The 15,968-nt window shown below is 39.2% G+C and overlaps 1 protein-coding gene across 4 annotated transcripts in view; it reads left to right on the forward strand.

Annotated features, from left to right (window-relative positions):
• LOC143145813 (nephrin) overlaps nt 1–12,224 on the forward strand; it is a 586,636-nt gene extending 574,412 nt beyond the window's left edge. For all 4 annotated transcript variants that reach the window (XM_076309561.1, XM_076309562.1, XM_076309564.1 and 1 more), the window contains 4 exons: nt 4,437–4,724; nt 7,093–7,187; nt 9,076–9,348; nt 10,024–12,224. In XM_076309561.1, coding sequence (XP_076165676.1) covers nt 4,437–4,724; nt 7,093–7,187; nt 9,076–9,348; nt 10,024–10,101 — 734 coding nt within the window. In that variant the 3' untranslated portion in view covers nt 10,102–12,224. The remainder of the gene's footprint in view (nt 1–4,436; nt 4,725–7,092; nt 7,188–9,075; nt 9,349–10,023) is intronic.
• The last annotated feature ends 3,744 nt before the right edge of the window (nt 12,225–15,968 follow it).

The raw sequence follows: 15,968 nt of genomic DNA on the forward strand, positions 1-15,968 counted from the left end.
CGGGAGAGATGGTCTCGTGTTTCTGATGACGTGTAATCTGGAAAATCGTGGTGTAGGGGGACCAATCTGAACCTCTCTCTGTACACTCGACGAATGCTTTAAACGAACAAACGAGTTAAAATACACGGTGACTCGTTGCGGTAGTAGAACACGCGGAACATGTCACGGGATATGTTTTTGCTTGCAACGACGCGCTTTCGCTTCTGAACGTAGATTTATGTTTCACCTGTTTCTCTGTAGACCTTGTCATTGCATGCGAATGATGGAGTCTTGCCACGGCAACTCGAGCGTAGTGTGGAACATGCCTAGATGACGCACAGCTTCTTTTCACTGCCACGACAACCTTCCACAGTCGTTACAACGGGTGACATCGGTTTGGATACCGATGTATCGTATACTGCCAACAACACACATTCGTTAACGATCGATTAACAAACCGTTTCGATATTAATTTCTTGGTCATTGATGGACTGTCGTTTTCTAAATTTGTAAAGACTGTTATAGACAGTGATAACAAGTAATGTCTTCACAGTGTATTGGTCCAGATACTAATATGTATTAACAAAAATACACATTTGGTACTGATCGATTAACAAACCGTTTTGATATTAATTTCTTGGCCATTGATGAAACATCGTTTTATAAATTTGTGAAGACTGTTTTAGACAGTGATAAAAAGTAATTTCTTCACAGTGTATTGGTCCAGATACTAATACGTATTACCAAAAATACACATTTGGTACTGATCGATTAACAAACCGTAAAGTTTGTTAAACCGTAACAAACGTTTAGATATTAATTTCTTGACCATTGATGAAACGTCGTTTTAAAAATTTGTAAAGTCTATTATAGACAGTGATAAAAAGTAATTTCTTCACAGTGTATTGGTCCAGATACTAATATATATTACCAAAAATACACATTTGGTGCTGATCGATTAACAAACCGTTTTAATATTAATTTCTTGGCCATTGATGAAACGTCGTTTTAAAAATTTGTAAAGTCTATTATAGATAGTGATAAAAAGTAATTTCTTCACAGTGTATCGGTCCAGATACTAATATTATACGTATTACCAAAAATACACATTTGGTGCTGATCGATTAACAAACCGTTTTGATATTAATTTCTTGGTCATTGATGGACTGTCGTTTTATAAATTTGTAAAGACTGTTATAGACAGTGATAAAAAGTAACGTTTTTAGAGTACATTGGTCCAGATACTAATATGTATTACCAAAAATACACATTTGGTGCTGATCGATTATTCTTGGCCATTGTAAACCTTTACCATACTCTGTGAAGCTTTTCGGACGAATGATTGTCGTTTTATAAATTTGTGGAAACTATTGCAGACAGTGAGGAAAAATAATATTTTTACCATTGGTCTGGTAAAACTACTGTTATCCACTGTCAACAATACACATTCCGATGGATTAACAAACCGGATGGTTTCGGTATCGATCTCTTCACATTGGTACATTGTAACCTTTTTTAGACGAATAATCATCGTTTTATAAATTTTTGAAGACTATCTCACCAAGAGTGATAAAAAGCAACTTCACAAAATTGATATAATAAAAAGAATTGATATCAAGGAGAAAATCCCAATAAGAACAGGGTTCGCGTTTCTTTCTAAGAGACAATCGTTATAAGAAACATCGAACACCGGTGGAAACGTATCAAGAATTGCTGAAATGCACGAGCAATGCACACAACTAGAAATCAGCAGGGAATGATCAATGATCCATTCGAGGAATAATGATACAGAGCATGTCGAGGCTATAATCGGATCGGATTTGATTGCTCAAGGCGGTTTCCTTGACTACGATTCCTCGTTTGAGAGATAATGTGAAGGTATGGTAGGGGTGGTACTCAGTCTCCTTGAGTAGCCAATTGAGTTTGATCCGACTATAGTGTGTATGGCTTTCAATAGAGATTACTCGAAACACTGAAATACAATAACTAGCAGAATTTACGATAACTCGATAAGTGTTTGCACTTTGAAAACGAAAAGTTACAAAGAAATTGTACCCAAGGATCTCCCTTTTAATTCTCACGAGTAGGTAAAATACATTCGTGAACGTTTCTCTAACGTTTTTCAATTACTCTGTGGTACGGTGATTGTAAATAATTTGTAAGATAAAATGTTCACAACTCGTTGTAAATTCGCTGTTTTGATACACACTCGTTCACAGTCGCGTGCAAAAGTACCTCGTTAAAACGAGTTTCGTTTATAAATAAATGTTTAATAAATAAATCGGCATTCGTGTGTTTTTCTCACTGTCAACGAGGAAAAAATATTCAAATTCAAATATTATAATGTGATAACAACGGTTCCTTTTAAACGATGCACACTTTTCTCATTTTCAATTGACAAATACCTAAAGAATACATCAGTATTGTGTATCCAATAGTGTGTCACAAATACCATAAGAAGAATCCAAATACCAAAATATCATAATCGAATAACATCTCTTTCGAACGATGAACACCTTTTTAACTTTCAAGCAATAAATTCCCAAAAATGCAACGGTATTTGTGCAACTAATAAAATGTCTCGAGTATCGACGAGAAATGTATCTAAATACCGAGTATTATAATTGAACAACGTCTCTTCGAACCAACCGTCATTTTCAAACAATGTATACACATTTCACTATCAATTAACAAACTGAACAAACGTAATCATGTTCGCCGAAAATGAGAAAGCGCACTGGTAAAAATATCGAGGCGTTACCAATTTGTGAAACCATTTAATTTTGATTCGAGGACCGTGAACGCGCAGCATTGAAAACCGTACGTTTCTCGTCGAGATTACTCGATATATCCACAACGGGCCATTAAACGTCTTATGTGCAATATTTTACGATAACACGGTACACCGATAAAGTGAAACTTCACCCCCCACCACCCATTCTCTCGTCCCTGTACAATTGCTAACGGTTTCCTTATTTTCGTTGCACGATTACCCGTGACACAGTCGCTACCGGAAACGACGATCAGCCCGCGATGATTTAATTTACATAATTGTCGTTGGCTAAATACGAAACCCACTGGACCATAGTTAATCAGGGCGTAGCTCGTTTATTATCGAGATATTAATCCATTATTACCTACAATGCGCCACGAACGTAAATCAAATTGCCAGTTGAATTTGCGCAAACAAATAAATCACGATCGCGCGAAATGTTGTTTGAATTCCTTACGTCAGTGTACCTAACTGCTCGGAGCATGAAACACGCACATCTGTCACAAAGCAAGTGAATCTGAGTCTGGTAAAGATTTCGTTGAAAATACAACCTTTACATCAATCTCGAAACCAACAATATTATTTCTATCTATTCTCTGCGTTAAGAGAACAGAGAAGTTTACTGGACAATTTTTCAAGTGGAAAATCGTTCGAGATTTCGATCCATTGTGCTGTGGAAAATTGCTTGGAAAAATAAAAAATCGAAGCTGTCGCGAATATTTTTTACACCCGGTATAGAACGAACTACTAAAATCTAACGAGCATCTTGAATATATGGTAGGAAGTATTGTGCAATCTTTTCTTCTGTCCCCGAAATTTAAACAAACGTTAGAGAATGTTAAATTTCGTTTCATACGATACTTCGAAATACATAGTTCGTATTTAATTTTGACAAGTGTCGTATTGATTCCAAGAGGGTTAAGAAAGACCATGCCTGGGTCCAAACAGACCCGTAATTCGATTCCACCCCGACAAACAATTCGTACGAAAATTCCATCACTCGATCGCGTCATTCTTCAATCTCGATCAAACGAATCGCACCGACGCTACGATTAAGGAAAAGTCAATCCGGGTCATGAATGACCCACGCGCGTCGATACAAGTCCCGTGTCTTCCGTTCGCGTTGATCTCGGTAAACCCACGTGCACGATATTAAACGTCGAAAATTCGAAACCAGTGCGCGTCGCGAAACGATCGAGATCCATAAAGTATGAAAAACAAAAAAAAAGAAGAAAAAACAACCACCCCCGATGTAACACGATACACGAACGAAAACGATATCGTTTCGCGCCAAAATGAAAAACATACTCGTTCGGTAGGTTAGCTGCGCTCGAGCGTACCGACACTTCCGTGCATCTCGAGTTTGCGTCTACCTACCCCCACCACATCCCCCCTTAAAACCGTATCTCCTCGTTCAACCCGTGTTCAAGTTCTCCCCGAGAAAGAAAAACCAAAAAAAAAAAAGCGACCGTAGAGAAATACAAGAGCGCCGCGGTGAGCCGCGCTCGGCCGAAATAACGCAAAGACAAGAAATCAAGCCTCGCGAACCCCTGATCCCCGAAATCCCTCTCAATGCAAGCCTCCCAAAGGAAATCCTCGCGAGATCAGCGTCCTTTCAACGATCAAATCCCAATCTCCTCCGTTGAGGCGGTAGAGGACTGAAAGCATTTACTGCGATTTCCAGCTCTCACGCCAGTGATGCTGTCGTTGTCCGGGCCACTGCTCGGCGCAGTGGTCGGCGCAACAGCGGGTCTTCTGCTCGTGATCTTCGTGATAGTCCTGGCGGTGAGATTACGCTATCGACCAAGGCCCCAGGAGGACAAGGACTCTCACGACGACGGCGGCATGGCGAACCTGGCCGCGTCCGGAACCGGCAGCTCCTCTCCACGTGATAAATCGTCGACCTTGCCTCTCAACTCCGACAGCATCGAGAGCTTCGAGAAGGACCCCGATATAATTCCTCACGCTAATGGTGGGTAATTTAACGAGCATCTGGTGCGTTGCCCGGGTTCGCACGGTGGCCAGACCTAACCCTTTAAGCTACAAGTACTAGATAGAATACCGTGTTCGCGAAGTGTGCTACTACTTCGGCGGGTCGTTCACTCGGGCAGTGTGTTGCGCGGGTGTGTGTGTTTTTTTCGCGAAAACGAAAATCTCGGGTTCGATATCGACCCCGTGTAAAGGTTGAGTTGTGGCGTTGAGTCTTTATGGTACGGTTACCGAACGTGTGAAACGATACGAAATCAGTGAAAGTGAAAAATTGATTGATTAAATATTTAATTGTCAGATGGGATATTAATCGGCCGGCAGTGTAATTTCTACGGAGTTGTTTTAAGTTTTCATGGTGGATTTAAAAGAATATCCCACTGTGTGTGTCAGGGAATTGAACAGTGGGGACATTTCTTAACCTACCGTACCCTGAAGAGTTCATAACGACTGTTTAGCTGCATCGAACAGTAATTGGGTCGTCGATGTTGCGTTAAGTTTTTCGTTTCGTGTTCTTCGATACAATTACCCATTGGTGTTTTTATCGAAAATTTGTGGTTTTCGCCGAAAGGAGTGCCCCGTTTCTCTGGAACTCCAAAGGACTTGCAAAGGATTACGGAAGAGAGGATACTCTCCTGCGATCGGTGACTTCCACAGAAACAGAGGTGAAACCTCCCTCTGTGTTCGCTACATCTTCTGGAAGCGGACGCGCCAGAAGAGAGAGCAACTGACCGCTCGGACTGCCTACACGACCGGTCACTTGCTTATGCAACTAGCAGGGGTGACCGGACTGTGAAACGAGAAAGCGATTGGATAATTGCTTGACAGAGTACAGATATTCGTACACGATGATCTTGAAACTAACTTAGTCTAAGCTGTCTCTTAGATCTAAGCTCTAAAGTTTTCTTCGGTCATGGTTGTCCGATGTACCTAGCTAAGGTAGTCGAATGAAATTTATACTGAATATTAAACAAATCAAAACAATGGTTAAATACATTTGTGAAGTAGCAGAGAGAATAAACATGGAAAAACAAATACAAATGAAAATCAAAGAATAAATACAGATACGTAGAAAGAAATAAAATAAATGAGGCAAAGAAATGAATTTAAGAAAAAGAAAAAAAGAAATTAGAGCGCTGGTCGGCAGAGGTCAGCAGCTGTCGGCATTAAATGATATCGAGAACGTATTCGTACGATGATTATCATCGTGGATCGTTAATTATTTCGATTATAACCGAAAGCTTTCAAGGATCACGCGGATGAAGTCATTCAACGTTATTTGCATAAGACGAAGTACGATCTTCGTCGTTCGAGGAACATTTAATGAAGAGTAAAGTGACTTGATTAACTTCAGACAGGTTCGTCAGTGATAGAGCATCTCGAGCGGACTCCACCGTAGCGCAAGAATTAATGTAACGGCATTTTACAGTAGCTGGTATCTCGGTAGGGCACAGAAGAAACCGAGTAAAAAGAAATGGCGGCAATTAGCTCGTTAGGTGCTAGTAGAATACCCTCTTTTAAAAGATTCTGTTTCCTCCAGTTTCGTTACTTTGATATTTCCGAGAATTTGCCGGCAGCTTTATTAATACTGCGAGAAAAGATACGCGAAACGAGATCATAACGAAGCATTTTATTTGAAAAATGAACCGTGTATAACGTCAAAGAAGAATAATTTCAATGTCGACAAATTTCTAAACAGAGTTTCCCTTTGTTCCATTAAACTGAAAATGGAAATGAAGAAATACGAAGTGTACAGCTACAAATCCTTATCCTCAATTTATACATATTACTCTCGTGTGTATGTACACTATGAATAAAATTAGGTTTACTTTTACTTTTCTCTAATGTTCGCATAATCCACTATCCGCAGTTAAATAATCTTTCAACAGCGATAGTAATATTTAACAAAGAATGCATCTTCTGTGTAATTTCAGAAAGTACCTGGGAGAGGAACCTTTTGCCTCGAGTACGTTTAACACTGTTTTTTTTTTTTGCATAATTCTCGGCTGCACCGTTGCTAATTTTCACGTTAAAAATAAGATATCGTTAATTTATATATTCCAATAATACGTAACTGTTCAACGATACGATTACACACCTGTTTCAATTGAAACTGGTTTTCCTTATAAATGCACGTAGTAGAGTATAATTTTTATTCGGTTCACAATTTATAATTTACACGATATAATATTTCTAGGCGTACTTAGGCACGTGAAAAACCACCGAGACTTATTAAGAGAAAGAACTTGTTAGCTGAAGGGTTTAACGACAAATTACTTTCGCGTAAGCGAACGACAAGTTCCCGCAAGTAGCCGCGAAACTATTAACAATCATCTTGAACTGTTTTTCCACAGAAAATTCTTACGCGGAACTGTGCAAGGGTACTTCACCGCGCTACGTTTTACACCAGCAACGAACGGACCCAAGTACTTTTACCAATGTCAATAACGTGAGTACGAATTGCATTAATTGAATTGCGCTGGAGTTTCACGACGAGCGTTCCATAGGTGTCGCGTACGAAACAGAGAGAGAAGGAGAAAAATGGGGCTCGAATAAAACGAAAACTTTGAAGGGCGACACTCGTAACTTTTCAACTGTCGTGCCTTTCCTTTTCGTTTCCTGTCAGACGCGCGCACACGCACGCGTTTCCGTCGTTACAATTTTATTTCACGACTGGACAATTTCTACAATGCCACGTCGCTCTGAAATAATTTCAATTTTGAACTTCGAACGTTAATAAGAGACCGATACGTTCTCCGATCGTGCTTCTAGATACTCGGGGAAGTCGGAGCGAGATCTATTGGCCGCTCAAGGCCACGAGAAGGTTACCCCCACCACACCGTTCGAATATTCTTTCGAACTTCACGCGTTGCCACGTCACTCCGAAATAATTTCAATTTTGAACTTCGAACGTTAATAAGAGACCGATACGTTCTCCGATCGTGCTTCTAGGTACTCGGGGAAGTCGGAGCGAGATCAATTGGCCGCTCAAGGGCACGAGAAGGTTACCCCCACCACACCGTTCGAACGTTCTTTCGAACTTCGCGCGTTGCCACGTCACTCCGAAATAATTTCAATTTTGAACTTCGAACGTTAATAAGAGACCGATACGTTCTCCGATCGTGCTTCTAGATACTCGGGCAAGTCAGAGCGAGATCAATTGGCCGCTCAAGGTCACGAGAAGGTTACCCGCACCACGTTCTTTCGAACTTCGCGCGTTGCCACGTCACTCCGAAAATAATTTCAATTTTGAACTTCGAACGTTAATAAAAGACCGATACGTTCTCCGATCGTGCTTCTAGATACTCGGGGAAGTCGGAGCGAGATCAATTGGCCGCTCAAGGCCACGAGGAGGTTACCCCCACCACGTTCTTTCGAACTTCGCGCGTTGCCACGTCGCTCCGAAATAATTTCAATTTTGAACTTCGAACGTTAATAAGAGACCGATACGTTCTCCGATCGTGCTTCTAGATACTCGGGGAAGTCGGAGCGAGATCTATTGGCCGCTCAAGGCCACGAGAAGGTTACCCCCACCACACCGTTCGAATATTCTTTCGAACTTCACGCGTTGCCACGTCGCTCCGAAATAATTTCAATTTTGAACTTCGAACGTTAACGAAACACCGATACGTTCTCCGATCGTGCTTCTAGGTACTCGGGCAAGTCGGAGCGAGATCAATTGGCCGCTCAAGGCCACGAGGAGGTTACCCCCACCACACCGTTCTTTCGTTCTTTCGTTCTCTCCCCACTTGTTCAGAATCGTAGATATAGCTTCGACTGCTCGGTTGATTCCCTTTCGATTACAGAATACACCTCCAGATATTGAATAATTCGATGTAAAAATCTCACCCAAAATCTAATTACATCGATCTCTGAACGTAGCAACGATTGTTTCGAGTCTGATCGAACGAACCTCTAACTTTCCTAGGAATATTTTCATTCCCCCGAAAATACCATCGTTCAACCGAGCAAGCAATTCGATAACTCTTTATGACCATTTTCGAATTTGTTCGTCGGATTTTATTCAATAGTTATTCGTAAATACGAGCACGATTCAGATTACATTTTAACAATAGCGTTTCAACTGCACCTCCCGAGCGTTTACGTACTTTTTTTTTTTTTTTGATCTCCGTGTATTCCTACCTACGAGCAATAAAGGCGTTTAATTAGAGTGGTACCGATAAACCGAGTTTTAAGCCGAGCAATTAAATTTATCCTACAAAAACACATCCGGAGTACTTGGGATCTAAAATTCGGATAACCGACACTCGTGCGTTAAACTGCAATTCCCTCGTCCTTATAATTTATAACGACTTACAATCTCGTCTCTTTTCCAGGGATCGGAGCTAACGTACGCCGAGCTGACACTCCGAAGCAACCGACGAATACCGCCTAATTGTTATCAGCCGGTACAGGTATCCAATATTCAACGTCCTCAACTGCTACCCATGTCGACTCTGACGCGTAGACAGCCAATCCAGGAACCGACGATTTACGCGCAAGTCGCTAGTCATTCCAAGCCGATTTATGTGCCGCCACCACATCCGTACATGAGTCGTCCCAGCGACGAAACCACGGCAGAAACTCCATTAATCGGACACGACAATAAGGTGACAATTAATACACGATCCCCGTGTGTTTGTTTGTGCAACAACTATTGCACTCGTAACACGAGCAATTTACAACGGGCCGTAAACATTCTACCAAACATCGCTGGGTACCAATTACTTTGAACCGTATTCCACGAATATTAAACCGAATTTACAATTCTTGTTCTGTATACGGTCTTTAAAAAATCTTTATCGACACGTTGAACGGTACACGCGACGATTACAGGGAACTTGATGTTTGTGAACTTTTGATATTTTAATATTCAAAATAACAAATTCACCGACGAACTGTTCAATACTTGTTCACTTTTACAGTTTAGAAAAGTTAATTATAATCTTTAAATATGGAAAAGTTAAATAGTCTTTCTGGGTGAAGTAATCGATATTGTTTACGCTCCGGAGGTGTTTTTTTTTTTTAGTCCAAAGTAAAATTGGACAAGTGCCGAAGAGTCCATCTTAGAAAAAAAAAACGCTACTTTTTGCAGAGGAAGGAAAAGATTATAAATGTTCAATTTTGTAAATGATTATACATGTACACGAATTTCCTCCGACTATTATAGTTTTAAAAGTATTCCATTGACTACGAGTATTTAACGTTGCTGCGTACACATAAAACTCTGTAATTATTTGAATGTAAACTGTGCCTGTAGAATTCTAATATGGTTTTATTTACAGATCACCACGATCAGCCAATCGGGCAGCTCACTGTGGCGCACCGACCCGCCCCCAACCTCGAACGCACCAACGACATGATTCTAAGTACGCTCGATCTCGATCGACGCAACATTTCGCTCTTAAACGTTTCTCGACGCACCCGTTAATAAAAAGTTAAACTCTTTAATAAAAGGATAAAAAATCGAATAAAAAGGTAACAATGAAATAAAGAAAAAAGTACGGACGACGTTCCTCGTATCTCGTTCACGCGGAACGTCGTACAGATGTATCGTTAAACTTCTCGTACGAACGTTACCAGAGAAGGTTCGTTGAACGGTGAACGATGAAAGTAATTTAAAAAAAAAAAAAGGAAAAAAAAAGAGAGAAAAAAAAATGAAAAAAACAAACGAAAATGTTTGCGCGAAATATAGTACGAATATATTATATATACTTTCCGAATGATTCGTGATAGACTTGTTATCGTAACGAGAAAATAGAACACTATCTCTTGACGAGGCTCGAGGGATCGTGATTCCCCGATCTCGGGTAGTAAGACCTTTCTGTTTCGCGGGTGAAACGACCGATGGCGCAGCGATCGGCAGTAATGGTCCTAAATATCGAAGAGCGTCAAATTGGCGGGCCCTTTTCAGCCGTCCGTAACGAGAGAGAGAAAAAAAAAAACAAAAAAAAAAAAAGATAACAAAAAGAAGAAAAAAAAAAAGCAAACGAGATCTCGAGGAACTTGTAAAGTTTCTTTTCTGCCGTGATTCGTCGACTCGATCGGTAATAATCTAAACGCGGTTACATTGCACACTTCGATTTAGTTCGTATATGGAACGCGTTGTCGTTTGCGACGGTACAAAGTACAACGAGGACTCCGTTAGTTGCGCGACCTCGTTAGTTGCGCGCGAGTTATCCCCACCACCGCTCCGAATTGCCTCCAAAGAACAACACATATAATGAATGAAATTTTCAGAATTTTTGTCTTATCTCGATGGAAAAATGTTCGATAATTTTGCAAGATATTCCTGATAGAAACGAGACGAAAAATATTTCCGGTCAGAGGGTAACAATGCTTTCGTACGACGTTTGAAAATCTTGGACGAGTTGTATAGATTTGTGTGGGTGAATTTTATTCGAAAATTTGTTATTATTAGTAGTAATGGTAAAGAGTAGTCACCACGAGCACTACGTACTCGTTGATTGCACGTTGCTGGAGGCACGCGCAAATAACGAAGTCTCGCTGTACAATCAAGATGACGAATTTAATTGTTTCGTTCAGTATTACGTTTGCAGAGTGTAATCGTAGAGGAAGAGAGATTAATAGTTCTATGACGACGATGATGATATGTATATTAAGCGTGCGTTGAAACTTAACGACGAAATGTTTTTCAGCGGCTTAATTATTTATTGTTGGACATAAGCGACGCGAAATTTCTGTGTACAGTGCGGGTCTAGATAAAGTACGGTGTTATTATAACGATGTTATGTAACCGTGGATAGAGATTTAAAAGAAAATTTTGACGATTTCCGGAGTGATATATATAAATATATACGCGTCTGTTGGTTATCTTAGACTCATTCTGTATGTACGATCGTTGCTCATTTCGAAGCTTTAATCGCCCTAAGGGAGAACATGGTTCTTTTTCCTTGAATGGAATAGTTACCCGCTATTTGCGTAATAATCTTTATTTAGCCTAAATCGTTTAAGTTAGAATGTTACGGTAAGGTGATCGTATCCTTCCAATCGAATTGGAAAGTAACGAGGGTAATGTAAAAAAAGAAAGAAAAAAAAGAAAAAAAAAGAAAATAACGGAAATGACAAGACGGAACCGCGAGGTCGCGTCGTCGTTTCTTAGAGTTGTTAGAATTTTACGCGTAGAAGCTCTGTCGTAACCAAAGTATCATTTCATCGATGACAAAGTTCAAATTGAAAGTATTCTCTTTTTCTTCCGTATCAACGATTTCCTTTTACATTAACATTAACGTTAGCGCGTTGCACGCCGATTACATTAATAATTAGTTCTCTAATTTTACCTTAATATTAGCCACGGATTAATTTCGTATTAACACTCGTATTAAGTTGCTAATTTAATTCTCTACTAACATCGCGTGTGTCGTGAAATTGTGAGACAATTTTCAACGATCTATTCCTTAGAAGACTTGTTTACCTTTAAACCGTATTTATTGTACCGTAATACGAATACACCAATCGCAGTCCAGAGAGGGGAATATACATTCTTGTTAAGCGCGCGCGAGAGCGAGAGAGAGAGAGAGAGAGATATGATCACCCTACGTTGTAGACGAGTTACCGACATATGATTGCACATCGGAGGAGTCAGGACGACGAAGAGGGGCGATCGTTCCGCTTCGTTCGGCGTTGATCGAAGACTGAAAACAGAAAGAGGAGTTAAAGGACGAAGTGTGCAAAAATTTATATTACGTAACACGTGCCATATATAATCGCAACGCCTAGGGGCGTTGCGCCTCGATCCGACCTCGAGGATTGTTGCATACCTTCATAGTATATGCAAGATCATACGTTTGCCGCGGACGTTATTCCAGCTCGTTTCACTTAACGCGGCTTCGAGCTTCGCGTTTCTTTCGCCTCGTTATAAGTAATCGAATCGTTTGCACGTTGTACGCGCGAATGATTAACGGGCCGCGAAAGCGTTAACAGGTCATTGAACTTTCTTTCGAATTGTCGCCGGTACTTGCTCGCAGCATCCAGTCGCTGGAAAGTTGTCGTAAACGACCCGGGAGATGGCTGACAAAGACATCCACCCCCCACCCCTCCACACCTCGTTGTTTGCGTCGAGATTCTGCGCGCGTTCCGTTTCAAGCTTACGCGATCCGAGTTAACGACAGAACGGTCGTTTGACCTAAGAAGCCGAATTCTAATAATTTTAAGCTCGCGGTTTACTCGCAAAACGACTATCGATAAATATTGTAGCTCTACGTACCATTTACATTACTTTAGTCAACGACACCGACCCCCCACTCCCTCCCCGCCCCGACCCCCACCACCCTACATCTACTTAAAATGCTTACAATCAATTAAACATTTCTTCCCATTCGATCGATTCTGAATTTTCTCGTAAGCTCGATTAACACAATACGAATTTTATACCATTTTTTATAATCGAATAGCCGGCCGACGTGTACGGCCGGAAACGTTCAAGGACGTTCGCAGATCACACGTGATGTTGTGATCTTTGTCTCTGCGTAACCTCCTTCCGATACGCAGCGGAGGCACGATGTTTTGACCGCTCAAGGTCACCGAACGTGACCATCCACCACCGTACCGGTTTCGGTTGTTTCGCCGCTACGTTTCACGTCTCTTTCTGAAACAGTAAAAGAGATTTAAAATATATATATATATATATAGAGAGAGATCGAGAGAAAGAGAGATAGTGGAATTGAAAGATTAAAGATCGTATTGTAATGCGCATAAGAGACGTGATATGCAAGAGGATCGTAAATGTAAGGGTTACGATGTGATTTACAAACGGAGGTAGCCTTGAACGATCGAAATATTCTGTCTCGATTAAGGCGTGAGAATAATATGAACGATTTGTCGCGTCGCGGGTTGAGAATAAGAGACTCGATATTGCGTCGAGGAATTCAACACCCTTGACCGATGACGAACGATCTGTTCACCAGCGAAATATTCTTAATAATCACGAATTGATCAGGGTTCTCGAATAAGCACGCGTGAAAAATTTGCACTTTCGAACGTTCTTCAATGCTATCGAATTGTTCGCGCGCATGCGAAATAGAGATACAGGCAAACACACTGGCGCGATGATTAACGCGGCATAGAAATGATAACGGGGAGAAGATAAAGAGAGAGAGGAGGAAGAAATATTCAGTATTTTGTCAAAAATTCATATTACCAGTGTAACAAAAGACTTTGATATATTGTTAGTATGCGTTGTAGGTATTACAGAATGAATTTAAATATAAATATACACACACTATACAAGCATACGCATCTATAAACGTGTGTATTATAAGAGATAATTAAGATCTTATAATTTTAAATGACTTTTAATATAGGTTTACTTGTGTAAAATAAGAAAAAATAATTGTGCTCAATAAATTTCAATAAATAACGATTTTGCCTATGCCAATAACGATTATTATTGTAATTATTTTTGTATAGAGACGTAAGATGATATTATCTGGATATTATAAATACATTATAAATATAATAGTAATCGCAGCATATGTGTAATAAAAGTATTTAACATTGCATGTTATGTGTCTGTAATGTCCTATATTGGTCGATGTAATCATTCTCTTATACTTTGTCTTTTACAGCATTACTTTCACATTTGATTGAATTTAAAAGTAATATAGACTATCTATAGAGGTTGCAGTAAATAGAAACCCACCCTAACTCTATTGAAACCACTCTTCTTTTATACAGACTTTAATTATCTTCAACTTATGTAAAATGGACCAATCTTTGGTTGCTGTTTAAATTGGCAACAATAATTTTAAGAAGAATCTGCCTGGAAAAAGTTAACCACATCTGAATTTTGTATGGTACGCCATATTTTGCACGAATTAAATAGCAAATGCCTAAATATTAATACTAGAATGTATTGCTTATATATAATTAATTGCTATTGCCTACCTCTAATAATAATGTACTTAAACACTGCAGTGTTCATCTCTTTTTTCAAATCTATCTGCCTATCTGATTACTAAAATATCTTACAAAACATCCAAGAGAATGCAAGAGTATACCATGTGTATCCATTGTTCTGTTTTCTCCATTAATTCCGCAATGTTTTCCAAAATATAAACTTAAAGACATTACATGGAATTCCATTTAATTTTTTTGTTAAAAACATCCCTTCCTCTAAAATAGAAGAGTAAATACTGACCTGTCAAAATTTTCTTTGAATAATTGAGTTCATTTTAGTTAATTATGTATTACAACTTACCTCTAAATAATAAAATGCATATATGTCAGCTGAGAAACAAACTACTGCTGTAATTATAGATAAGTGCAGTGACAAAATAGTAACAGGAATGACCGAATTCATCCGAAAATGGAAAGCCATTTATTGCAACCTTTTCTTGAGACAGTTTGTTGAACCTCTTTAGCGCATAGCCTTTTCTTCCTTTGAACAGCAATATCCAACCTGAAACTTACACCTAGACTTAAGATTTCATATAGCAAGCGGATGTCTGATTCTAGAAACCGTCATCCATACATCGACTTTTCGAATTGAACTACAGATGCAGATCTGTCACGCGAAAACGCGCCTACCCGAACGAAGACTGTGACCGATCTGCACTGACAGACAACTTAAAATAGAGTTAATCGTGGTATGTATTAATTAATAATTGTTGAGAAATAAATATTTATCGACACGGTAAGAATGTAACTATAATATTGGAAACATTTTATTTCGTAAAATTAGCGTCTCGGTTTAATAAGCGCGAAAATGTCATACCAACGCCATCTAGTAATGTTTTTCAAAAGTTTACAGTCGGATACGAGTTTAAAACAACCGTCAATAAAAACTTCTTTCTCAAATTTATACACGATAATATATTGATCGTTTATTTATAAATGTTTATTTGTATACCTATATATACGAATAAAAAATAGAGCTGATAGAATAAAATACGTATAAGCTATCATCTATGTAGAGGCGTAAAAATCATCGAAACCAGAAAATATGTAATCATGTAACCGAAATAAAAAGAATTGTAATTCTTTCATATTTAATTGTAACAGTGATCGATTATTTAATTACATATCATACTCACAATTAACAACTGTTTAAGTTATTTAACATAACAATAAAAATATATATCTATATATATTCCTCCATCAAATTTCGTTCAAACTCATCGTCAAGTGTTATGACGTCGATAGCTCTTCCGTTTCGTTCAAATTTGAACAAAAAATCTGTAACAAAATAAAGGCATAGACTTAATCTCAA

The sequence above is a fragment of the Ptiloglossa arizonensis genome, chromosome 4 (genome assembly GCF_051014685.1).
Source record: "Ptiloglossa arizonensis isolate GNS036 chromosome 4, iyPtiAriz1_principal, whole genome shotgun sequence".
Classification (NCBI taxonomy): Eukaryota; Metazoa; Arthropoda; class Insecta; order Hymenoptera; family Colletidae; genus Ptiloglossa; species Ptiloglossa arizonensis.